The sequence below is a fragment of the Sebastes umbrosus genome, chromosome 24, assembly GCF_015220745.1.
Source record: "Sebastes umbrosus isolate fSebUmb1 chromosome 24, fSebUmb1.pri, whole genome shotgun sequence".
NCBI classification, from domain to species: domain Eukaryota; kingdom Metazoa; phylum Chordata; class Actinopteri; order Perciformes; family Sebastidae; genus Sebastes; species Sebastes umbrosus.
Genome location: NC_051292.1, coordinates 14,381,138 through 14,407,399, shown reverse-complemented (window position 1 = coordinate 14,407,399; position 26,262 = coordinate 14,381,138). Strand labels below are relative to the sequence as shown.

The window sequence follows — 26,262 nt, the reverse complement described above, 5'->3', positions numbered from 1 at the left end:
CTGGAGTTATTTGAACCCAAACCGCGATCTTTTCCTTAACCTAACTAAGAGAGTTTTTGTCACCAAACTTCCATACTTAAATTTACGCCACTTCCAGTGTTATTTTAAACCTAAACCTCAATCTTTTCCCAAACCTAACTAAGTAGCTTGTTGCTTAAGCCTTACCAAGTCGATCTTTTCCTAAACCTACCTAAGTAGTTTCATTTTGAAAAGACTGTAGTGGAAATTGACACATAGGAAAACGCATGAAAGATACGTTGTTGAAAGTCGCGCTTAGCGTCACGAAAAAAAAGGGGAAGAAAAGTCTGTGTACACAAATCAAATAGATTAAATTTAGTGACTATCTCACGAACTGCCGCGAGGCTGTGTTGGACCTTTTAACAAACAGAGTGGGGTGTGCTGTGCATTGACACTAAAGTATTCAACTTAAGCCAAAGTATTTGAAATAGTTTGGAAAATGTGTTGGTATCAGATCATCACCAGACACGTTCTGCTATCTTGCCTTCATCAGAAACTGCTGTTCAGTGTAACTGAATGCATGGTGTAGGCAGACAGCTTGTTCTGTAGCGCTCCCTGGTTGTTTTATCGGCAATGTTCTGCAGGATCTCCTGGAAGGATGTTTCCATTTACTCCTTTAAGAGAAATACACATGACCATGAATATTACAACCAACTTTTTCTTTTGCAAAAACAATCTTTTATCTTAACCTATCAGTTTGTAAAAAGTTGGAATCTCCTTTTTTAGATACAAAGCAGCAAATCCTGTTCTTTTTCAACCTCTTTTCTCAAACTCACTAAATTTATTCCATCTCCTAATGTTTATGGATAACCCATTTCAATCTCAATCTGTGGTTGACCTTAATACATCCATCCCTGAACTAAATGTACTATTGTTCTTTAGCGAATATAATCCAGTGGACTGTACAGAAATGGTGGTTGTAGAATTGACTGCGGTGCAAGGGGCACCAGCTAAACTCTTGCCCAGTTCATCAAATTGCTGTTTCAGCAGGGTCACATTAAGGAAGTGAGACACAGTCAAAAGTTTCATCCTGACTTAAAATACTTTGAGCTGGACTGATGCAGCGTTGAATGCTAACTGTGTTGTTTTGCGTGAACTGTTGGCTTGCCTGGTGTCTCTAATGGTGTCTAATAGTTATCCATTTAGTCTGTCTGTCTGTCTGTCTGTGGTGGCTAGAGGGGAACCCGCAAACTGGGGCCTAACCTTGTTAAGTCATTGATCTCAATTAGTTAAGGTTAGGCATTGACCTTGATTCGTTAAGGTTAGGCATTGACCTTGATTAGTTAAGGTTAGGCATTGACCTTGATTAGTTAAGGCTAGGCATTGATCTCAATTAGTTAAGGTTAGGCATTGACCTTGATTCGTTAAGGTTAGGCATTGACCTTGAATAGTTAAGGTTAGGCATTGACCTTGAATAGTTAAGGTTAGGCATTGACATTGATTAGTTAAGGTTAGGCATTGACCTTGAATAGTTAAGGTTTGGCATTGACATTGATTAGTTAAGGTTAGGCATTGACCTTGAATAGTTACGGTTTGGCATTGACATTGATTAGTTAAGGTTAGGCATTGACCTTGAATAGTTAAGGTTTGGCATTGACGTTGATTAGTTAAGGTTAAGCATCGACCTTGATTAGTTAAGGTTTAGGCATTGACCTTGAATAGTTAAGGTTTGGCATCGACCTTGAATAGTTAAGGTTAAGCATCGACCTTGATTAGTTAAGGTTAGGCATCGACCTTTATTAGTTAAGGTTAGGTATCTACCTTGAATAGTAAAGGTTATAATAGGTCCTCGGTTGTCTCAAATCAGATTTCGCTGTTTGCGGGCTCCCTTCTAGACACGACCACCGTCTTTCTTTGAAGAATTCAGCCAACTGTTAGTCCTTTCACATTTAGTACATTTAATCCTTTTTTCCGACGACATTTTACCATCTGTCCATCCATCAACCCACCCATACAGTCATCCATGTATCCATCTATACATTCAGATAACGTTAGGGAACCAAAGCGAATCTCAACATTTAAAATGATCCTGGGTCAGACCAACAGGAAAACGTGTGGTAGTTATAGCAGCCATATTTGATCCTTTGCCACCTGAAGGAATAGGCTTGTCGCTGGGTCACATTGGTGACACCATGGAAGCAACTCGGTTTTCACGCGATAGATGTAAAATTTAAAATTCTTTAACATGATCAGCACTGTGTAAATGATACTGTATTTCTCAGTGGAAACCATGATGCTAAGTAGTTGTACAGTCTCTGCCTTTTACCTACTGCTACGCCGATAACATGATCATCTTTACTCCAAAAACGTGTTAAACCTAATAGGAAAACTCTGTTGTTGCCAAAACACTGCATGGTGGGTCAAAATCTTAAACATATTTCCTTCATTATGTCTGGAAACATGCTTGTGGAGCAATGGAGTCCCCGGCCGCGCTGCAGTGCTCTGGTGAATGCTGTGAGACTGTTTACTACTCATCAGCAGATAGCATAAGTTTTGGAGGTGGGGTGTGTTAGCACAGTAGTAAGCACCGGCTTGCAGCTCGTCCTTCAGCGCTGCAGGGTGCACAAACAGTCGTGTAACTGCTGGTGAGTCGGTACAGCGGAGGTAATTCACTGAGTTAGACATGAGAGATAATTAGATGCGTTTTACATTTTTCAACCCACATGCAGTTATTTGGCTACAAATTATCATTTCATGGATGTTTTACATTGTGTTTTTTTGGAGCAGTAATGTCCTCATTACTTGAATAGTTTAGAGCACCGGTTCCCAACCTATTTTCCTCGAAGCCCCCCCCCCCCACTTGTATCTAAGAAAAGCTGAACCCCATCATAGTTATAATTCTTGAACAAAACCCTCAATTTGAATACGGTGTTTTAGTGTCTGCTTTTATTAATTCAGCTTTCTTTAATGAATAGAACTCGTCAGCTAAACAGCAACAAATATGGATTGAAGCAGAATATTTTGTTAGATAAAAACAAACAAATCTTTTTCCAGTAAATTTTGTCTTTTGCACTTTACAACACTCTGGAGTTATTGAAAAATCCTGGAGTCAGAAACAAACCTATGCTGTGCAGAAATACCAGCTTTAAACAGAATGTGGCCTACTAAGTAGCAAAAACATTTTTTTTATATACAGACTTTTGTGTAAATTATCCAGTAAGTGTGTTATTATGATTTTATGTGAAGAAGAAATAACACCTCCAGGGGGAAGTTAATGGCAAAATCCAGGGAAAAATAGAAACTTTACCAACTAGCCCTGTGGGAATTTTGCAAATACACAAGGATGAACATAGTTGTTACCATGGTTTGTATAAAAGAAGTGGACATAGCCAACGTGACGCCATCTATTGGTTTGTGGACTACCATTTTTGAAGCCTCGAGTTTGGCATTTTGGCCGTTGCCATCTTGTTTTTTTTGGAGCCAGAAGTGACCATATTTGGACGAGGGGGTGGAGCTGGGGAGGGATAGATATTGCTACGCCTCCGAAGAACGTATATTGCCAAGAACTGAAAGTCTTTTGTTTGTTCCATTGCAACATCAGCGCTGTACCTCTACAATACAATACAATAAAATAAGTAATTATTGTCCAATACGCTTCCGCCATTTTGGACTGCAAGCGACTACTGGACGCCAGTATAATGTCCGCCTTCAAAGTGCGGTACAAAAGTAAAACAAAATTACTTCTATTCTATTGTCATATTCTACTGAAATGGCCAGTGTTGAACAATAAAATATTATAAATAAATAGAATAAGTGTTTTCAGTCCACGGCAGCGGCTGTTGTAAAAAAAACAGCAGTTTCGTCTGTTCTCGACGCCTCTATCCTGATTGAGAGGTCGCCGTGGTAGCGACTTGGCAATCACAAAGTAGTCACGCCCCTAAAGCATCACCCTGCTTTATCATCCATATAACTCTAAATGGGACCATGATTTACAAGATTTACATCGTGCTGTATTGAAGAAGACTTGAAACTAGCGATTGAGACCATAAACTCATTAGAAAAAATGTTTACTGAGGTAATAAATCAACTGAGAAGTAGGCTCATTTTCTCATAGACTTCTATACAATCTGACTTATTTTTGCAACCAGAGTCGTCGCCCCCTGCTGGCCGTTTAAGGCATTTGGTGTTGGCTTCATTTTTCAGACCGGGAGGCTACGTCCACTTCTTTCATACAGTCTATGCTTATTATATTTTTTTGATGTGATATGGCCTTTATATTGTAATTGTTACATCGTTACTGTAGCCACAGTGGCCTAGATATGACATAGGCTTAACTCTCCACCTCACATTCCTAACTCATTGGTCAGAATAACCCCCTCAATGTGATTGGTCAACCTCACTTCCTGCTGCTTCTTCTTCTTCTTCAGTCAAGAGAGCTCATACAGTAGATTGCACGGGCTTGGTAATCAGCAACTAGCAGCTTGTTGTGTTTGAGTTAACACGTAATGACCGAGTGAGAGTGATGCCGTGTTTGACGTGGAATTAACTGCACGTGAGAGAAACACACTCAACTGAGAGAAAGAGAGAGGAGGAGGGAAGGGAAAGAGAAGTGACAGATTCTCCTCTCCACATGCAGTGAGAAAGCTGGACCTGACCAGATGACCGAGGCCCTGTGAGTGCCAGCTGACCACACACGCACTCACACACACCTGTCTACACATTAACATCTTTCACTGTATATATATATATATATAGAGAGAGAAAAGATATGGATTTGTGTCACACACATGCATATTAACACACACATATACTGTACATTATATGGCCAAAAGCATGTGGACACCAAAATATTACACTCACATGTGATTGTTGGACATTCCAAGTTCCATTAATATGGTGCCTCCACTGTTCTTCTTCATTTACTCAAGTACTGTATTCAAGTACAATTGAGGTACTTAACTTGAGTAGTTTGATTTTATGCTATTTAGAACTCCACTACATTTCAAAGGGAGATATTGTACATGCACATTTAATAATCCAACAATATGTAAAAATATAGTGACATAACAACATAATAGGAGGCCATTCTGTGTCCATAATAACTATTTTTTTTACTTTTTTAGCATTTCATTTTTACTTTTACTTTAAAGGAGCACTCCACCAATGTTGCACATACTGTAACGGTCAGTTTACTAGTCAAGAGGAGTTAGTTTTGTGGAAGAGCTTTCTATGGTCTGACAATATATCCCTGATGATGTCATCGGATGTTATCTCAGCATGGGCCTGGAGACTAGGGATGTCACGATTCTTTGGTACCAAGTCGATGCCAAAATTCTGAGAATGTGACAGTACTCGTTTTTCTGAAGTACCGTATGTGAATACAATCCGAAAAGAAGCAGTTAACTCACTATTGACACGTCCAGGGGACTATTTTTTTCCCTGATAAGGCAAATGACAAGTCTGTGTTGAAATTGGCAGGAGGAGAGCTAATAACGTTAGCTGTTAGCAGCCATCATAATGAGTTCCATTATTGATGCCTTCAAGCTCTATTCAGTAAAAAAATTAATAAATCCAGTTTTTTGAAGGAGCTGTTTTGTTTTCACATCAATATAAAATAGATAATAGTGAGGGAATTGTGACCTGTTTAACTTCCTAACACTAGCTCAAAGTGTTTTGATTTTTACCATTGTATCGTGTATCATTACCGCTTTTATTGAGTAACGTGGCGTCATATCCACTCTGTATCCGCCAACCAAAACAAACCACAGCGAGTTGTTAAATAATTTTTAAATCCAGCGTGGTAAACACTACACGTCCAGTCAAGAATGGAAACACTTTGGGTTTCACACATTGACAGGAAAAGCAGAGCTAGACATCACGGCTAAAGCTGCATTCTAACTCTGTCACGGACAGGAAACGTTATCGTATCGCGGTAACGTTTGACGGGCCCACCGTCGCTCTCATCTCTGTGGTCAAATGGGCCGACGCTACAACTGTAGAGCACCCATATACTGACATTTATGTTAAATGCATTGAAACGGCCCCGATAGAGCTGACCATGGATGGATAAAGAGAACGGAGCTGACGGGAGAGCTAGAGACCACCTTGGAGAAGTTAGAAGAAGTAGACACGTTGGACTACGTCCGGTTTTCAAAATAAGGTGTTAACAAAGGGAACTGTATATACAAAATACATATATGGAAATAAGATTGATTGGATTATATTCACCAGAAGTAGACAACATTACATGTCCCTTTAATTAAAAAGAAAATACCACTAATTTGTGAGGGAAATGTCTATTATTTGATTTTTGGTTTGCTAGAAAATATTAAAAAGTCCCTAGAAGTGTATGGTTCAACTTTTTTTTCTCATGGTCTAGTGTTAAAAAAGTTTACACAAATCGCAATAAATCGTAATATCGAATCGTAATACTTTATCGAATCGGCACCCAAGTATCGTGATAGTATCGAATCGGGAGATACGTGTATCGTCCCAGCCCTAGTGTTTACAGGGATGTCTGCATACTTTTGTCCATATAGTGTCCGTGCACACATTGCAGACTCCCCACACTATACACTCGCTGTGACTCATCGAACAAACACACTCTCATACACATTCAGGGCACAGCGCAACGACATATGGCCGACCAACTGCTTCTCGCGCACGATCCCTTGTCTGCCTCTGGAGATGATTTCCTCGAACCTGCAACATCCACCTTGATGATAAGCGTGCTCCCCCCCCCCACCCCCCCACGGGTGGAGTCAGTTTACATCCGTGACCTCCTACACAAACACAGTCCGCTGCAAAATGAGAGCTTAAAATCAGGAAATTGTGTGACGTGTTGGATCCATCCCTCTCCGTCCTCTTCCAATCTGTCATTGTCTCTCTGCTGCACACACACCTCCACACACACTCAGGTATAAAGACATACTGTTGTGATGGGATGAAATAACAGTTGAGACTTGCCTATAAATTACAGGCTGTTCTCTCTTTGCTGGTGCAACATAGCCTACATTTCTCAAGCCTTGAACACTGATTCCCAAAGCAAAGAGACCCCCCTCCTCCTCCTCGTCCTCCTCCCCTCTCTCTCTCTTTCTTCCTGTCTCTTCTCTCCTGTGTGCCTTCTTTCCCTTTTTGTCTCTCCCACTTTTCCTTTCTTCTTTACTGTTCCTCTTTCTTTCTCTCTCTCTCCATGGCCTTGAATGTGGAAATCTGTGAAGAGCCTCTCTCTCTCTCTCTCTCTCTCTCTCTCTCTCTCTCTCTCTCTCTCGTCAGGGAGGTGAAAAACCTCCTCGGATGGTGTTGAGGCTCCTTTGCTTTCAGAAACAGTGGGATGGGGGGAAGGGAGGCAGAGGCAGTGAGCCTGAGCTCCGCCTCGTCTAACTGAGCTGAGTCAAGTTTCCCAGAAGCAGACAGGACTAGACAGGAAGTATGCTGAGTTTAATTTCAAAATAAAGGCGTCAGCAATGTTCAGTTTTGCTTAATTCTTTTCTTAACACATCCCGTGTAAGGGTTGCATGGTGGTGCAATGGTTAGCAACACCGCCTTGCGGCCCTCCTGTGCGTTCCCCCCCCCCTGTGGGTTTTCTCCGGGTGCTCAGGTTTCCTCCCACAGCCCAAGGCCTATGGAAAGGAGGCTGGGTCACGCGTCATATCTTTGGGGGTAGAACACATGCGCAGTAAAATCTGGTCTGCACTTGCCAACATTTAACCAATCGCAACGCACGACCGCAGCTTCAGTTACAATGCGCATGTGTCATACCCCATACCCCAAGACCCATGTCCGTACGTGACCCAGCCTCCTTTCCATAGGCCTTGCCACAGTCCAAAGAAATGCAGGTTAGGTTCATTGTTGACTCTAAATTGCCCGTAGGTGTGAATGTGTGCGTGAATGGTTGTCTATCTCTATGTATGATAGTCTGGCAACCTGTCCAGGGTGTACCCCATCTTCGCCCAATGTCAGCTGGGATCGGCTCCAATGTAGAGTATTAGGGCCACATTGAGGGGGAAAAAATCTGAGATTTTCAGAACAAAGTCATAGTATTACGAGAATAAAGTCATAACTTTATGAGAAAAAAAGAAAATAACAAGTAAAATTACTACTTAATAATATTATGACTTTATTGTCATAATATTACGACTTTTATCTTGTAAACCTTTGACTTTTATCTCATAAACTTATGACTTTATTCTCGTAATATTATGACTTTATTCTATTCTAAATCTCAGATTTATTTTTTTCCCTCAATGTGGCCCTAATCGTTGACAGGTATACCATAGACCTCAACAATGATAAATAAAAATGAAAACAAAAAATAGTTATTCATTTCCATTTGTATAAATCCACAGGGAGCCACTGGAGAGGTTGCTGACCCCTGTTCTAAGTGAAGCTTTTATTTTGAAGCATTAAGCGGAAGCGCTTTGTGTTTTATTCCCGCGCTATTGACCCGCGTCTCGCTGCCTGCAGCCACTCAGCCTCTGCAACCAACCAACCCACCACCACCACCGCCGCCGCCGCCGCTGCTGCTGCTTTACACAGTTAACACACCGACACACACGGAGGCTACACACGGTAACCTCGGCCGCCTCTCTCCGGTGGTAGCGTCCTGCTTTGGGTCGGGTCGGGACCGCGGTGGAGGAGGGTGTCGGTGTCGGGATATATCGCCTCGGTTCTTGCCACCGGGGAATCGGTTCATTTCCAGCCGGACCGCGGAGCGCTCTGACCGGGCCGGCGATGCGGGAGCAGCTTCGGAAGTGAGTGCTGGGGCTGTGATTAATAATGGGGATGGTTGATTGTGCTGGTGGGGATAATGCAGTAAACCTGTTCACACACAGTGGATGTGGCAGAGAGGAGGTGATCTGGTGACACATTACGCACAAAACGCACATTATTACAACTGTAGTCCACAATCTGCGCATAAAACCTGCACAAAAGATGCATTCACATGGTATAGATCATAGATGTTCTCACTTCTTGTGTGATGATCTCGGAATGAATGTCACCTATAGCATGTTAAAATATGTGGATCAAGAATACAGAATAAAAAAAATATATATATATAAGTTTAAAATGTTGCATTTAAAAGGATGCACTTGAAAAAGGGAGGAAAAGATGTTGGAGCCATTAAAACCCAACCTCTACAGCAGCGGGTGTTGATGGTGGTTGTTGGCCGGGGAGCGAGGCGAGGTGTTCGGCCAAGTGAGGCTCCTCCACCCGCTGAATCCCTCCTGGTTCCAGAACATCTCCTAATTCTGCATCCTCTCTATATGTGCGCCTTTTCTCTGGCTATATCTGCTGCCATGTTGGAATCCAAAAAAAAAGGAGTGCGTTTATTTGCCCGTGCGTGTTTGAATGTAACCCGATGGGGATTTGTGTTAATTTATGCGTGTGTGTGTGTGTGCTTTTTGCAAGAGAAAGGCACCACACCGAGCTGTGGTGTATCACTGCATTCCTTCACAGTGCACAAACGCGCACAAACACAGGAGATGCATGCAATCCGTTGCCAGCAAAAGCAGTGTCTGGATCAGTGCGTTTTTTTTTGTGCACTGTGCGCGGAGGTGTGCGCACAGTGCACGGATGGTGGTGCGTTGGTCTATTTTCGGCTGGGAAATAACGCCAGGCCTCATTTTTTTTGCAGTGCAAACACACCAATGGGGGGGTTTTTAAGGTTCATGTGTGCTATCCATCCGCCGGCCCAGCTGATCAGTGCTGAGCTGCAGAGTGGGGATGTGGTTGTCCTGCACTGATAAGGATGGACCTCTATGCATACGTGTGTGTGTGTGTGTGTGTGTGTGTGTGTGCACTTCAGGAGTTGTTGAAATGAGAGCAATGAGGGATGCAGGCTGCAGATTCTTTGGCACCAATGTGATTGCAGGTGTGTGTGTGTGTGTGTGTGTGTGTGTGTGTGTGTGTGTGTGTGTGTGATTAAATACAGCTGATGGATAAAAAAGCTTCACACAGATTCAGGATAGTGAGCGCTGACGTGCTCAGGCATGATTGTTATGGCTCGTGTGTGTGTCTTTGTATTCGGTGCAGATGAACCGCTCTAGTTCATGTGCGGTGTTTTTTTAGGGGTGAATTTCTGCATTCAGAGTTAGCAATGAAAGAAAACTTTCCCATATTCAAGCTTGCACGCCTTTTTTTCTGTTCAGGTGTCGCGTTTGAATTACTGATAAATTATACAGGCTCTGGATAATTGCGGCAACGAGAAGATATTTCTGTATCGGCATGTCAGAACAAACGACTGGTATTTACGGTTGAGCCGACTTCTAATCAGACTGGTCTCGAGAAAGAAATTGTGACCGGAGGCTGTCGGAAAAGTTTGAAGATGATGTTATCTTCCCTTTAGTCCTCAGGGGGCTGTTATGTCAAAATGATCTCACAGGATTATATTGGTTTGGATTGGATTAAATTCTGATGGGAGGTTATTTCAAAGCAGATCCAAAGATTTTCTGATCCTGAAGATTTGGATTCAGATGTAGTAATCCGATCCTACCTTTTTAATCCGGACAAAAAGCATTTGGGTATTTCAAAATTGAAGGCAGATATCTCACACGTCTTCCTGAGAATACCTGGAAAAACTGCTGTTAATAACACATTTCCCAAAGTTTAGTTTCACTTAAACATTGTAAGTACGTTGTCTGCGCCAAAACATCCAAATTATGGTTTTGTTTGTGGTCACACAGTAGGCTAACAGAGGCCCTGTTCAGACCTGGTATTAACGTGCGTCCTGAGTGATCGGATCACAAGTGGACAGCTCTAAGTACAGGTGTGAACGCACTCAAGACGCCTGGAGGACGCGTTGAGATCCGATCGCTCAGACCACATTCAGAGATGGTCAGAGCGATCGGATCACAAGTGGACAGCTCTAAGTGCAGGTGTGAACACATTGAGGACGCATTGAGATCCGATCGCTCAGACCATATTCAGAGGTGGTCTGGGCCACATGTGACCACATTCTTTACCCGGGGACCGCCGGTACAATAACCTTATATCTTGACTTAATAAAACGTACCTGAATGCACGAACATGTAGAATGTTACTACTGACATTCCTGTAATATTACGTCGCAACGTCTGCTGTATTAGCCGTGTGTTCACTGTGTGTTTATTTGCATTTAGAGCGTTGAAGTGAAATCCGAACACAAGTGGTCACTCGAGACGCAAGTGGAGACGCATTCTAATGCAAAGTGTGAACACACATACTTAAAGCTGTCCGCTTGTGATTGGATCACCCAGGACGCATGTTAATGCCAGGTCTGAACAGTGCCAGAGACAACAGGTCACCTCATTACGGGCATCTAATTAAAAACCCATCCAAGAAACCCGTTGACTTCCAGACGAGGGAACCGGAAGTGCTAAAATGCGAACTCATTTCCGGGTTTTAGGACTCATTCCTGCAGCACTCTATTGAAAGTATACTTACATTTGGATGTAAAAGCTGTGCTAATCCTTGCTCCTTTTGTGAAATGGTCCGAGTTATGAAATTTGGAAATCCCTACCTGGTCATATATCGGGATCACCATGATCCCTGCCAAAGGTTTTGAAATACGCGGACAAAGTCAGTGAGATCATTTGATCCTTGACTGAGAAAAGGGAGATTTAATTATTACAAGTTTTGAAATCCAGACCCCAGGGGGAAATTAGCCCGCCAAAAACCCTGCAGCTCACAGCCCAAAATGTAAAATATGAATGTCCGCCACTACAGAACAAGAGAAGAGCTGCTTCTGTTTTCCCTTCTTCCAGACTTTGTGGGGGAGCTTGTCAGACGTGTGAGCCAGCCAGAGCCACCGTTACTGCAGGAAAAGCTCATCCCATACTTCATGTATGAAAGTGGCTTCTGTGCAGTTATTAGTATGAATCTACGCTTATTCAAAGTCTCTGCCTCCGAAGGCCTCAGGTTGTATTTTAAAATGATTTAAAATGACTTGTTGTGTGTGTGTGTAGAGTCAAACTAATGATGCATTTAGTCTTGCTGGGTAGATAATCTGCACCCAGCCTGCACACAGACATACCATCTGATTAGCAGTAGTGACAGTGATGCCGATGACAGATTTCACCGGTTGTAAAAGGGTTGATAAAGTCGCCAATGAGCTGTTCCACGAGGGAACAGTTGTTCCAAGCATTATCTATAATCACCTTTATTTACCAGTGGATTCAACCTCTCGAAGCCAAAAGCATCAAAAGACATCGGTGATTACAGCAAGCAGAGGCTGTGGAAACAAAACATTCGCTAAAGGTCACAAAGTAAAAATGTGTGAGGAATTAATTTGTTCCATTTGTGTTCCATCATCTTTGTTGAACCACTGCAGTATGACGCCTGTATGTTTTTCACGTTACATAAGGTTTATGGTGGGCAGGCCCTCCCTTTCTGTGCGTGCAGCTGTTTCCTGAAGCCCAAAGTGATGTCATCAAATTGCTTATTTTGCTTTGTCAACAGCCCGATACCTCAAAACATTCAGTTTTGAACGATTAATCAATCGACCTAAATGAAAGACCCCTCTAAATGTGTTCTATGACATGTAAAAAATACTCTGCTTTAAAGAATTATTTGCGTCTGACCTGCTTTTTTCCACCAAAAAGTTAAGTTACCTCGTTAAAAAAAATCTTAAAACGACATCTCCTTCTTCTTCCTTATTAAAAGTCCAGAATCTCTGAATATGTTAATATTAATTTCAAATGATTAACTGCTGTACACAAGATGTCTCCACTGAAAAGGCCATTTTCAATGTGTGTAATCTGGTAACACGTTGTCAGACACCTCGGGGCGTCACTGTTTCCGTCGCAGTAACTTGTGCTTAATGTTGTGAAATGATGTTGTTGTGAAACCTACTGGATGAAAGCCCTGTGTTTGTTGGAGCCATCCACCTGCCCTGTGTGTCTCTTTCGCTCTTATTTTTGCTGTAATACGTCACCACAGCACTTTCCCTGTGCATTTACTGTCGCCGCGGATGGGTTTACATTGTAGTTAATGAGAAGCCTGATGCGTTTCCTGCCGCTAATGGCACCCTTTTGCAGCGATATCGAACGCCGACGGCCATGACAAAGCGTCGGTATTTGACGCCCTGGGAGCATGGATATGGGACATGGGAAAAAGTCTTTTTGGGCCCGAAGGCATCACGTGACGGACACGGGAGTTGCAGTACTGCCGTTTGGCCACTACGAAATTGACGCATTGACGACTGGCGCTCTTCCTGGGGGCTTGCCTGGGAGGCTTCAAGTTTCCACATCACACTTGTGTTAGTTACATATTGGACCGTGATTGGCTTCAAAGTAGTTGTGATGTCATAAATCCTGCATGTATGTCCATGTGTTAAACTTGGATATAAGGTGAGCTCAGGCCCTGTTCAGACCTGGTACTAACGCGTCCCGAGTGATCGGATCACAAGTTGACAGCTTTAAGTGCGTCTGTTCCCACCTGGCATTAGAATGCATCTCCACATGCGTCTTGTGTGACCACTACTCTATATGCAAATAAACACGTAGTAAACACACGGCTAATACAGCAGACAGTGTGATATTACATGAATGTCAGTAGTAATATCCTACATATTCGTGAATTAGGGTACATTTTTATTAACATCAAAATATAAGGTTATTGTACCGGTGGTCCCCGGGGACCTGCATGGCGCCGGCGCCGCTGCACAGTCTGATGATAATGCACTTCCTGTGCCTAGTGTGTAGCTCAGATAAGATATATTTTAAATAATAATATTACAGTTGTACCGACAGAATACAGAAGAGCACAGAAGCCGAAGCACACAGAAGTAGCCCAGACCACCTCTGAATGTGGTCTGAGCGATCGGATCTCAATTCATCCTCTACACCTCCACCTGTGATGGACAGGATCACTCAGGATGCGTGTTAACACCAGGTCTGAACAGGGCCTCAGAGAAACTTGGAACTCCCCATTGAGCAGATGCATGTGAAAACAAACTCTGCACAGCGAAACATACGTCGTCTTGCTGCTACCGTCCAGCTGTTTTTTTGGAAATTACTCTTTCACGTCTCTTTCAAAAAATGAAAGTTGCGAGCTGTTTTCAAAGATTTCCATATCCAGTATGGGTTTGAGGCTGAGAGCCACAGATGGAGTAGGGAAGTCAGAACGTTTTCCAGCAGGATGATGGTCTTTTCATTGGATTTGCTGACAATAACTAAAATAGAACCAGAATTATCTTTTTTAAAAAATCTCATGTTTGATTAAGATGCAGAAAAGTGCAACTGTTATTATGATACATTATCACAAGGAAAATAATATTGGTTATCTTTTCGCGCTCTCTCTCTGTACTTTTAGGTTCTCTTTGACAAACCGCTTCCTCTAATATCCAGCTGATGAATATGGCTTTCATGCTTTTTTCGCCCGCTTTTTCCTCTTGTTCACATCACATCCCTGAAGGCCATTGTCGGAGCTCATTCAGATGCCTGGTGTGCAGGAAGCGTTCTGTCGGGGCTTACTCTCAATGATAGGCAGAGGAAGACATCGCCATAGCCCATAAACCACCTTTAATCATTCATCCAAGAGCCATAATTGACTGCAGCGAGAAGTGACACTCGTGTGTCTGCGCGGATCCATTATTTAAAACACCTATCTGTCACCGCCGCAATAAGCTATTCAGCTGCCTGTTAACTGCAATATGTAGCATTGTGTGTTTGCACGCGTGTGGGTTATTGTGTGACGGAGTGTGTGTAATTGTCTGTTAAAGAATGACTGCAGTTCAATCCAACTTGAAGTGATGCTGCACAGAGGAATGCTTTATATTTCCTGGAGAAATAATAATGTGAGCAGGTTTCAGGCTTTTTCTTCAATGTATCAGCAGTGATTCAGTGGTTGTTGTACAGCAACAGTGTGAACAGGAAGCAGCCAAAGCAGCACGACTTTCTCTAATGTGCCCAATGGTAAACAAACTGTAGGCTAAAAACATAGTTAAATCTGGCCGATGTTCCATAGTTAGTGTTATTTTTACCTCATAATCAGATATTGAAGTCTGACATCTTGTGTGATTTGATCAACACATTCTCACTCCCAACACGTCGAATACCGCCGCTTGGTCAGTGCCCCTCGGCATCAGAGATCGATGCAAGGGGTACTTTTGTACTGACTCACGGGACTGACGATACTAAACGACTCACATGATTACCGACTGACGATACTAAACGACTTACGTGATTACAGACTCACGGGACTGACGATACTAAACGACTCACATGATTACCGACCTTCGGGATTGACGATACTAAACGACTCACATGATTACCGACTAACAGGACTGACGATACTAAACGACTCACATGATTACCGACTCACGGGACTCACGACGTGACAAAATAAGTCAACGTGAAACTTTTAGTTTCACACGGGACATGAACAGCGGTCTCTTGAAAAGATCTGTGTTTGTTTGACCCATTCACCACCCCTTCCGCCAGCCCTGAACGGACTCTCATGCTATAAATACTTTACATGGAAGAAGTTGCAGAACATGTAGTGCATTTACAGTATTGCCAAAAAACGTCTTTGATCTTTATTTACTTCCGAGTTTCTTGTGTGTTTTTATTTCAATAAGAGAGTTAGTTTAAATCATTACTGTCTGTACTGGTTTATCTCCCCATTTGCGCTGGGAAACGGCGGGTGGGGGGATGTGAATGTTGAACGCTCTTCCCCTCCCTCGTCAGCTTCAATCAGATCGCCCTCGAGCAAGGCAGCGAATCCCCGACTGCTCCGCCGGAACCGCCCAGTGTGCAGTAGTTTATCTTTTGTCAGTTTACGATGCTTTATCAACACTTTGGCGTGTCCTGGGGCCGTGATACATTTTCTAGGGAGACAGTGTCGGCTTTCAAAGAGCGTTAAAAAAAAAGAGTGAAAACTAGAGATGCTCGGTTCCTGCAGGCCACCACTGATGTATGATTGTTCTCTTGTGTTGTTGTTTTTTTTTGTTCATTAATCCCAATGGGACATCTGGTGGGAAGTGGTAGATCTGCGGATCGGGATTTTGTAGACGTATTGGAACAATGTGTGTTTGTCAGGTGTTGTTGGTGTGTGTGTGTCTTCCCAACAAATAGGTGTTTTCCAGTAGGAGGCTGGAGCTGCAGTGGGTGGTGGAGACAGATAAGGTGTTGAGGACAGGAGGGTGGTGTGGCAGACATAGGGGTGGGGAAGTTTGAGGTTTGCAGTTAATGCAATAGTGAAATGTAATGCAATACTTTATTGATCTCTTTAGGGGGATTCTCTTTGCCCTCTGCAGAGTGACAAAACAACACCCCATGAACCTAGATCGGCTGGTTCAAGAGTAGCTTCTTACCAATCACCAGGATTTGGCATTTTAAAAATGATGTAATAATTAAGTATCAAGTATTATGTACCTTTTATTTTGAAAACCCTTTAGGAGTATTTCACGTAAGATAATACGAAAATTGAGTACAGCTTAAATCTCTTTGACTATTTCAAGCATATTGTCAGTTCCCGTAGACCTCCACTAGGGATGTCAAGATACCAGGAATGTAGTAGTCGATGCCAATACCAGTGAAATTCCATATCACGGTAAAAAACAAAAGTAAAACATCTAATGTACTTCAACATCCACTCCTTTTATTACCATTTGCATACTTGTTGGGAAGTTAAACAGGTCATAATTCCCTCTCTTTTATCTATTCTATATTGCTGTGAAAACATCTCCTTCAAACATCTGGATTTATTCAAGTTTCTCGCCCAAAAAATAAAATTTTACAAGATTACATTTGAACACATCATGATTATAATTTACCTTCGCCCAATTCTCATTTTTACTGAATACAGTCTGAACACAGCATAATGTGTGTCAGTGGCACCTCCCGTTAGCTCTCGTCCTGCCGATTTCAATGCGGATTTGGGTGGGTGTTTCCCCTGGGCGCATTGATAGTGAGAACAGTCTACCTATGGTACCGTCAGCTATCCACATGTTTATATATATATATTACGTTGGTGTAATGTGATGTGTGCGTTGCGAGTGAGTGGTCGAGTGACAGAGAGAGAGATGGCGATCATCGGAGCAGAGAAGAAATTAGCGGTAAAGTTGTCCTGCCAATACACAGCCCTCATAACAACCAAATCCAGCATGCATTTTCTTCTTGCCCAGCAGGACACTGGGCTCAATCAAACCTCCGAATCGGGGACTTAGATCATTTCAGTTTCACATGAAAATTGCAGTGCTCCTTATTAGTACTGCTGTTTGCTTCTGAGCAGCTGATGTAAACAGCTGCAACCTACCCGTCTTGCTCAAGGACGTCTTGTCGGATTTTCTCAGCCCGATTCTGGGAATTGAACTACAACACTTGTCAGTTCGACGCCCCGCATCTCGGAGCCTCGGCGTATTTGATTCCGCACGGCTATTAGAAGGATTCCGTCCGAGTGGCTCGTAGCTGCACGCCGATGAGTGACTGAGCTACTGTTTGCACAGACTCTGAGCTTAGAGGGTTTTTAAGTAGCTCTTCACCATGGGACCCCTCTCCTCATTATCTGGAGTGGGAGAGAGGCAGGAGAGAGAAAAACAAGGGCAATGCGGAGAAAAAAAAAAAACCCACAAGCATTATGGATTATTATGTGGCTGCTTTTCAGACAAAGGTTAACTGCAGGTGCGCTAGTGTGTGACCAGCTCCACGTGTGCTTTGAACAAGCCGGGATGCAGTTGTGTACCAACACGCTTCCGGACAGAATTATAAAGCGGAAAACAGTCCTCTGTCTGTGACGCTGAGCAGCACTGGATTTCAAACATTTTTGTTTTGTTCGCCATGAAGTTAGTTTTTTTTTTTCCCCCACTGACTCACAACACCCACTGCATACTTTGCACACCTACTATTCACATGTATGTAAGCCTGAGCACACACCTGTATTGAAGAAATGGGAATCTACGGAAAGACGTTTTAACATTTAATAGCCAGACAGGATATTCTTTAAAGATATCTGCAGCGTTATTTTGCCTAGTCATAACTCTAATTCAAGATATCCCTAATTCTATGTTGACTAGTACGATTCAAACTACTTTTGCCATTCATGTGTATGGGGTTTCTCATTACGGATATCCACAATTCAGTTGGGGATATCCGCAACTGAATTATGACTTGTCGTAATTCCAGTTTCAGATATCTACAGTTTAATTCTGACTTGTCATAATTCCAGTTCAAGATACAGCGTCCTTTTTAGATATCTAAAATAAAATTTTGACTTCAGAATGACGTTGTAGATATCTCTAACTGGAGTTAGGGATAGTCAAAATGTATTTACAGATATCTAGAATTAGAGTTTTGACTAGGCAGAATGACGTTGCAGATATCTGTAAATATGAAATGGATTAAAAGTGATGCCGAAATAACAACATAATGATGCAGATTTGTAAAAAGTCTGAATTCATGCTTTGTCGAGTCTGTCCCCGAGACGACACGAAAACAACTTTTAAATTGCTTGTTTTCTGAATGTAGTTTGGCTCGATCGGTGCCACGCTATGCGGCTGCTCCATCAACACTCAAGATAACGTCATCTACGCATAAATACGGCAGCGACGTTGTTGTTGACTAGTCACAATGACGTTATAGATACGCAATTGTGTATATCTCTAATTCCGGATAGTCAATCTTAGCTATTAAATGTTAAAATGGCTTGCCATAGGAATCTGTGTTTGATCTAAGAATATCTTTATTTGGAAGTCTTTTCTCCACTTCCAGCTCTTGTCTCATTTTCACCTTCACACCAGCAACAGAGTGGCTCTAATATTTCATTCTAGCTGGCACTGAATAGGCATTTAACCGTCCTATATTTAACTTAATGACGAGAGCGTCACAGACACATTGATTGACACGTACTCTTAAATAAGAAGCCACTCTCATTTCCAGGATTGCAGGGAGCCAAATGTCTATTTATTAACCATCTGACATATAAAGTGGAAGGCACTAGATTCCACTGTTCTCCGTCTCCTGTGAAGGACTTTTCAAATATTTGATGTGCACTGAAGAAAAACACTTAATTGCCTTCGCTGGTATGACATGTGGCTTCCATTAGCTTTATGTAAACAGGCAGCTGGCACATTACCATCACATTTACTATCCGACACCTCTTCACACTCGTATTTATTGTGACGCAGAACATTTCTTTCTTTTTTTTCTTTTTTTATGCTCAAACGGATGCACTTTGACAGCTGGAATTAGCCGTCCAGATTTGTCTTATCATGTTAGCACAATAATTATTACAACAGCAGCTAAGTGGAACTAATGGCCAGGAAAAATCAGCTCCTCGCTTTACAGTAACGTAATTAGTTTTTGCTGCCGTTTAATGTAAGTGGAGTGTTAATGTTTTCTAGATGGCATTTCATCTGAAAGTGGGTGTTTAAAGTTGTCATGAGATGCAAATTAGAGATCAGATGGTGACGTTGGGCTGGGATTAAACAGGAAACGTTGGGAGGACGTATTGGAAGAGTTGGCTTTTGTACATCAGCAAATACTGACAGCATATTTAACCGTATTCAACAGCTTCTATACCTATACTTATGGATTTATGATGACACAATGGAAGCAAAGATAAGCTAAAGAATTTCTGTTTTTCCATTTTCCGACTATGATAAACAGTGTTAAGAAAACATGCCTTTTGAAACCCACCGGTGCTACTAAGTACTAAGTAAGTTGAAATTTAAACACTACTGTAAATATACTTTAAAAACCATCTATCTGAGTTCATGTGGTGTGAATTTCCCTCTTTAAAATTAAAGAAAGTAATTTTAAGTTAAAAAAATTTCAGGTTCCCAAATACGGATACAAAATGAAAGTGTGCTGTAACGTGACCTGACTCGACTGCTGACCCTCGATCAGATGTTCACTTGTTAGATCCGAAAAAATGACTAATTGAATTTGGGGGACTTAAATGTAGTTATTTTGCCTCTGGATGTACATACATTTGTCTGTTCCATTCTCGTGAACGCCATATCTCTGGAACACCTGGTGGAAATTTCTTCAAATTTGGCCAAACATCCACTCGGACTCGAGGATGAACTAATAAGAATTTGGTGGTTAAAGGTCAAAGGTCACTGTGACCAAATTGCGGATCAAAAGGATGCTGAAATAACTACATAATAATGCAGATTTGTAAAAAGTCTGAATTCATGCTATATCAGGTCTGACTGCAAGACGACAAGCAGACAACTTTTAAAATGCTTGTTTTCTGAATGGAGTTTGGCTCGATCACTGCCAGGCTATTCTAACATTGCAGCTGCTCCATCAACACTCAACATAACGTATTCTAGGCATAAATGTGACAGCGATGTTATTGTAAACGGATCAAAGGAATGCCGAAATAACAACATAATGATGACGACTTGTAAAAAGTCTGAATTCATGCTTTGTCAGGTCTGTCCGCATGACGACACGCAAACAACTTTTAAAATGCTTGTTTTCTGAATGGAGTTTGGATCGATCAGTGTCAGGCTATGCAGCTGCTCCATCAACACTCGAGATAAAGTCATCTAGGCATAAATACGGCAGCGATGTTGTTTCTACCATAGTCAGTCTGTGATTTATACACATACGTTTATACACCGAGTTTCATCCAGTCTCTGTACAGATATGATATACGTCATCTAAGCATAAATACGGCTTTGTTGTAAACAGATCAAAAGGATGCCAACAACATAATGATGCCGATTTATAAAGAAATAGTGAATTCATGTTTTGTCAAATCTGTCCGCGAGACGACAATCATTCATTCAGTCGACAGTCATTCGCACTGTTCACGTTTTCACAAATTCGCGTCTATTCGCCGCGTGAAATGTTCGCCCCTCGCTCTTGGTGTGAACACACTTTTACACCCACAGTCTATATGCGATGAGTCAGACGAGGGGCTGAGGAAACTGAGAGTGGGAGAGCGGGAAGAGTCGGTGGCTCCTGTAGCAGGTTAATCCAGCCGTGTTCGGATAAAGACAGATTTATTTTTGTCCATTTCTTGTAGGTGTCATCTTGTGAATTCTCAAGGCGTGTTTCATTTCCCCCCTGATGACCTCATTGTTCTGCGTGTGACCGTTCAAAATTGTCGTCAGCAGTGCTTTATATCACCGGTTGCGACGGGTCACGGGGAAGTTAACTTTTGTTAATTAGTTGTGACCCAGGAGTAGACGGACACAATACTAGACTGACACGGAGCGTGCGGGACACATTCAGTAGAAGCTGGAGGAACTGGAACGGGTTCAAGACCTCAAACAAGAAGCACCAATTCTTTAAATATCATCGTTATCATTCATATTCTGTTCCGTGAGAGAAAAAGGCACGTCGCTCATTTCGGTTCTGAAGGCGTGAATCACACACACACACCTACACACACAGGAATACACAGCCGAGTCTCCTGTGAGTGGCGAGCAGCAGTCACGAGGAGCGAATGTGTGAGGGGAGAATGACACAGCAGCCATCCATCTCTCTTTTCTCCCTCTGCCTCTCCTCTTCTTCCTCCATCACACTCTCTGTGATGCAGAGAGTCTGCGTGGCTTTGTGCCACAGCAGGTTGTTATTTTCCTAAGATTAGAAGACGGGAGGGGAGAAACACACAAACAGACGGGATTAATGTCACAGTGTGGGATTTTGGGGGAAGCAGATGTAATTCATCGGCGACTGAGATTCATTTCAGCGTTACCTAAAAGGACCTTCCATCTCCTTTTTGATTTTTTGAGGAAGGCACAATCGTTTGGTATTAGTACGCCGTTCTTGTGCCGGTTTTACCCCTCCTGTTTTACAGAACTGTCTAGAGGGTTTTATTTGTACAAATCCAGATCTTCTGTAAGTCGTCTATACATGAAGGTAACTTGGTTTTGACAACATATTTAGTAGTGGATTTGTTTGGGTTAGTGTGACTTTAGCGTTAACGCCACTATTTTCTATAATGAATTAACACAACTTGAGTTTTTTAGGTTGTAGCGGGCTCAGTTTTAAAGCTACAGTGAAGATACTGGCATCATGTGAAACTAGAAAACCTAAAGAATCCATCGGTACCAACCATGTCACATTAGCATGTCGCAAAGGAGACTAAATATCCAAACTTAACGCTACATTTTGGCGAGGAAAAACTGGCATGGTCATTTTCAAAGGGGTCCCTTGACCTCTGACCTCCAGATCAGTGAATGTAAATGGGTTCTATGGGTACCCACGAGTCTCCCCTTTACAGACATGCCCACTTTATGATAATCACATGCAGTTTGGGGGCAAGTCATAGTCAAGTCAGCACACTGACACACTGACAGCTGTTGTTGCCTGTTGGGCTGCAGTTTACCATGTTATGATTGGAGCATATTGTTTTATGCTAAATGCAGTACCTGTGAGGGTTTCTGGACAATATCTGTCATTGTTTTGTGTTCTTAATTGATTTACAATAATAAATATATACATACATTTGCATAAAGCAGCATATTTGCCCATTCCCATGTTGATAAGAGTCTTAGGCTGATGATTTGTTTGATGACATCTGACCGTTCTGTCTCTTTTTGTCCCCTTCCAGCCACCAGACCCAGACAACATGCTGGGATCATCCCAAGATGGCCGAGCTCTACCAGTCTCTGGGTAAGATGTTCATTCTCACACACACACTGCCTGTCTCTGTCGTCTCATAAAGTCATGAATCGCCAAACCGTCCTCACTCCCGACTTGTCAGATACCGCCGTGTGGTCAGGTTGGGGAGAGGTGGTGGACGGGTCAAACAAACACACAGACTTTCAACCAGGAGGCCGCCGATTGTGTGCCGTGTCAAACTAAAAGTAACGTTGACTTATTTTGTCACGTCAGTCTTTAGTAAGTAAGTAAGTAAAGCTTTACTGATATAGCACCTTTTAAAACACACCTTTACAAAGTGCTTCACTTCAAAAATGACAATATGAAACACTGAAATAATGAGTAACAGATCAAACTAAAACAGACAAACACACATGTGGATGAGGCCTATAGAAAGGCTTGCCTATAGAGATGGGTTTTTAGAAGCTGCTTAAAACAGTCCAGAGATTCAACAGCTCTAATAGATCGGAGGGGAGGTGATTCCAGAGGGTCGGGGGGGCTAAGACAGAAAAGGCCCGATCACCTTTTGTTTTGCAGTTTGAGCGGGGGATGGATAAAAGGCCGAGATTAGAGGATCGAAGTGTTTCGACAGGTCGAATATGGAACAAGGAGATCAGAAATGTAACTGGGGGCGAGGTCATGCAGTGCCTTATACTGTATGTAATTAGCAAGATCTTAAAGTTGATTCTGAGTTTTACGGGGAGCCAACGGAGGGATGCCAGAACAGGGGTGATGCGACACCGACGGCTAGTTCTGGTTAATAACCTGGCCGCTGCATTTTGAACCGCCTGAAGGCGATTTAAAGCAGATTGACTGAGGCAGGTGTAGAGGGAATTACAACAGTCTAGACGGGAGAATATGAAAGTGTGAATTAATAGTTATAGTCACGTTTGTATCGTCGGTCTCGTGAGTCACGTGAGCAGCTAGTCAGTGGACGTCAGCCACCACCGTTTCCTAACCCTAACTAAGTGGCTGTGTTGCCTAAACCTAACTTCCTGTGAAAACGGAAGTTTATTTTGAAAGGACACTATGCATGTAAAGAGCGTATATTGACACGCTGTCCCTGGTCCGTCCAAGAGGGTTAAACCCTTCAGGTATTTGAGGATTTGGGGAGTGAGAATGTGTTGGACTGTGATTCAAGACGCGGTATCACTTCACGATCCATCACACCGCTGAATGACAAGAAGATTTCATCTCTAACTCTCCTTCGTTCTCGTCCCTCCGTCTTTAGCCGACCTGAACAACGTTCGGTTCTCGGCCTACCGAACAGCCATGAAGCTCAGACGCCTGCAGAAGGCCCTCTGCTGTAAGTACTCTCTATATATACATGTATATACCTCTCCTGAATGGGTGTCACATCGGCTTTTTTGTCTCCAGCTTCAAGTACACTCCTCTCATCATGAGTGATCCTCTCATTGTGTTCCAGCCCTCCTACACTCCTCCTTTGTTCTTTCTTTTCCTCCAGCTCCCCTGTCTGTTTTTGTTTAATTCACCTCAATTTGCCGCGGCCGTTCTTCTTCTCCATCGTCTCCTCTTCACTTCCTCCTTTTCTCTCGTCCTCCTCTTTTCCTCCTCACTGCTCTGACAGTGGACATGTGTGTGTATATATATATATATATATATGTGTGTGTGTTTACTCATCGTGGTGGAGCTGAAGAGTGTGAGCCGCCTACGAGCTGTTCCGTGTGTGATATGTTTTAAGGCGTATAGCTGCAGCTGTATAGCACACAAGCACTATTTATGTTAAGGAGGCTTTCTAAAAATAGAAATGAACAGGTTTTCGTGATTAACCCTGCCGAAGGAAGCACGGTTGTGAAGTTTTTTCCTTTTTTGTTTCCTTAAACTCGTTGCTCTTACTCGCTGTTTCTTCACATTTCTTTTTTTTTCCCACTCAATTTCCTTTTCTTTATTCTCTACCAGGTATTTGCCTTAATGGCTTTCCCTAATAGTACAATGTATACATATTCCAAAAACGTCACAAGATGGTGTCTGAGAGTTGGCAGCCTTCATCCCATCATTCCAATCACTGCACATTTTGCCGTTCCTTTACCTTCAGTTGCCTCATTGACCATGCCAGGATAATTTGAAGGGTGTTTGGCCTCTCTCTCTCTCTCTCTCTCTCTCTCCCTCTCCCCCCCTCTCCGCCTGTCCTTTAGTGGACCTCATGAATGATAAAGATGACTAATGTGATACTTTATTGATCCCTGGAGTCAGGCCGCCTTCTCACTGCCGTCCTTGAGCAGCATTGAGCTCAAGGACACTTTGAACATGGAGAACTTGAACCCAGCAGGTCCGTTTGAAGTATAGTGTGAGCTCAGCAGTAGGACATTAAGTATCGATCTTTTATTATATAAACTATTAATCTCTTCACAATCCGACGGCTGCTATTCTGTCTGCCAGAGGTTGTAGTGGGCTCGGTCTTATAGATAGAGTGACGACCCTGGTAACTGAAACTAGAAAGCCAAAGGAGTCCATTGGTACCAACCATCTTCCTTGTCAGGAAGAAAGCTAAATAACTACAAAATTACGCTACATTTTGGCGTGGAAAAACTGGCATAGCCATTTTCAAAGGGGTCCCTTGACCTCTGACCTTCAGATATGTGAATGAAAACTCTGAGATGAACAGAGTGAAAATTATATTTTATTAGATAAAATAAGATATTGACAAACTGCATAATTTGCAGTTGAAAAAAGGTAATAAATCTCAAAATATCACAATATATCTTATCACTATACCAGCATATCGCAAAATGTTTAAGATCAAGTTCATATTGTGACTTGAGTATTGTAGTAATATCGTATCGTGGGGCCTCCGGTGATTCCCTATGGAGGACGGAACCTGCCAAAATCATAATAAAAATAAAAATAAATATAGCAATTATTAATTGATAAATTGTGACCTAAAATGATATTTCTGTTTTAATTTGCTTCGTTAGATATTAATCTTTGATTAATTCCCTCATTTATTTACCTTTCTGTTTAATTTTCCCTTTTATTTATTTATATATTTAATTTATTGATTTTTAGAGGTATTTATTTATTTATTTATTTGCATGTATTTTTCAAATATTTTTAAATGCATGTAATTATTTATGTATTTATGCATTTATTTATTTATATATTTATTTCTACTGGTTTTTGAATGTATTTATTTATTTTTGCATTTTGTTTTTTGCATTTATTTTTCAATGTAAGTAATTATTTATTTATTTATTCACAATTTTCCCTTATTTATTTCCCCAAACTTATTTATTTCTGTATTCTTTTCTTTACACATTTCTTCATGCATTTCTGCCTCCATCACTCCCACCCCTAGCTGTGTGTTTGTGTCTGCTAACTAACATTCCTCTACTCCCCCTCTGTCCGTAGTGGACCTTCTGAGCATGCCGATGGCGTGCGAGGTGTTCGACCAACACGGTCTGAAGCAGAACGAGCAGCTGCTGGACATCTCCCAGCTGGTCACCTGTCTGACCAGCCTGTACCAGCGGCTGGAGCAGAGCCACTCTCACCTGGTCAACGTCCCGCTGTCCGTGGACATGTGCCTCAACTGGCTGCTCAACGTCTACGACACGTACGTGTAGCACGCTGCGCGCGCGGAGAAGAGCTTCCATTGCTTCAGTGAGATTTAACGCACTCTAACATGTGGCTTTTTGTTGGTCGGTAGTGGGCGCACCGGAAAGATCCGGACTCTGTCATTCAAAACTGGGATCATCTCGCTCTGCAAGGCTCACCTGGAGGATAAATACAGATGTAAGTAATACAC

The 26,262-nt window shown here is 42.3% G+C and overlaps 1 protein-coding gene across 12 annotated transcripts in view; it reads left to right on the top strand.

Moving 5' to 3' along the window:
* The window catches only part of dmd (dystrophin), a 309,740-nt gene that overhangs the window by 259,199 nt on the left and 24,279 nt on the right, over nt 1–26,262 (top strand). For 7 of the 12 annotated variants that reach the window (XM_037762036.1, XM_037762033.1, XM_037762035.1 and 4 more), the window contains 5 exons: nt 4,595–4,630; nt 22,450–22,511; nt 23,731–23,805; nt 25,869–26,070; nt 26,164–26,249. In XM_037762036.1, the coding sequence (XP_037617964.1) occupies nt 4,595–4,630; nt 22,450–22,511; nt 23,731–23,805; nt 25,869–26,070; nt 26,164–26,249 (461 nt within the window). Of the gene's footprint in view, nt 1–4,594; nt 4,631–8,427; nt 8,712–22,449; nt 22,512–23,730; nt 23,806–25,868; nt 26,071–26,163; nt 26,250–26,262 lie in introns of those variants that run through there. The other 5 variants (XM_037762039.1, XM_037762037.1, XM_037762038.1 and 2 more) reach the window with 2 other exon arrangements.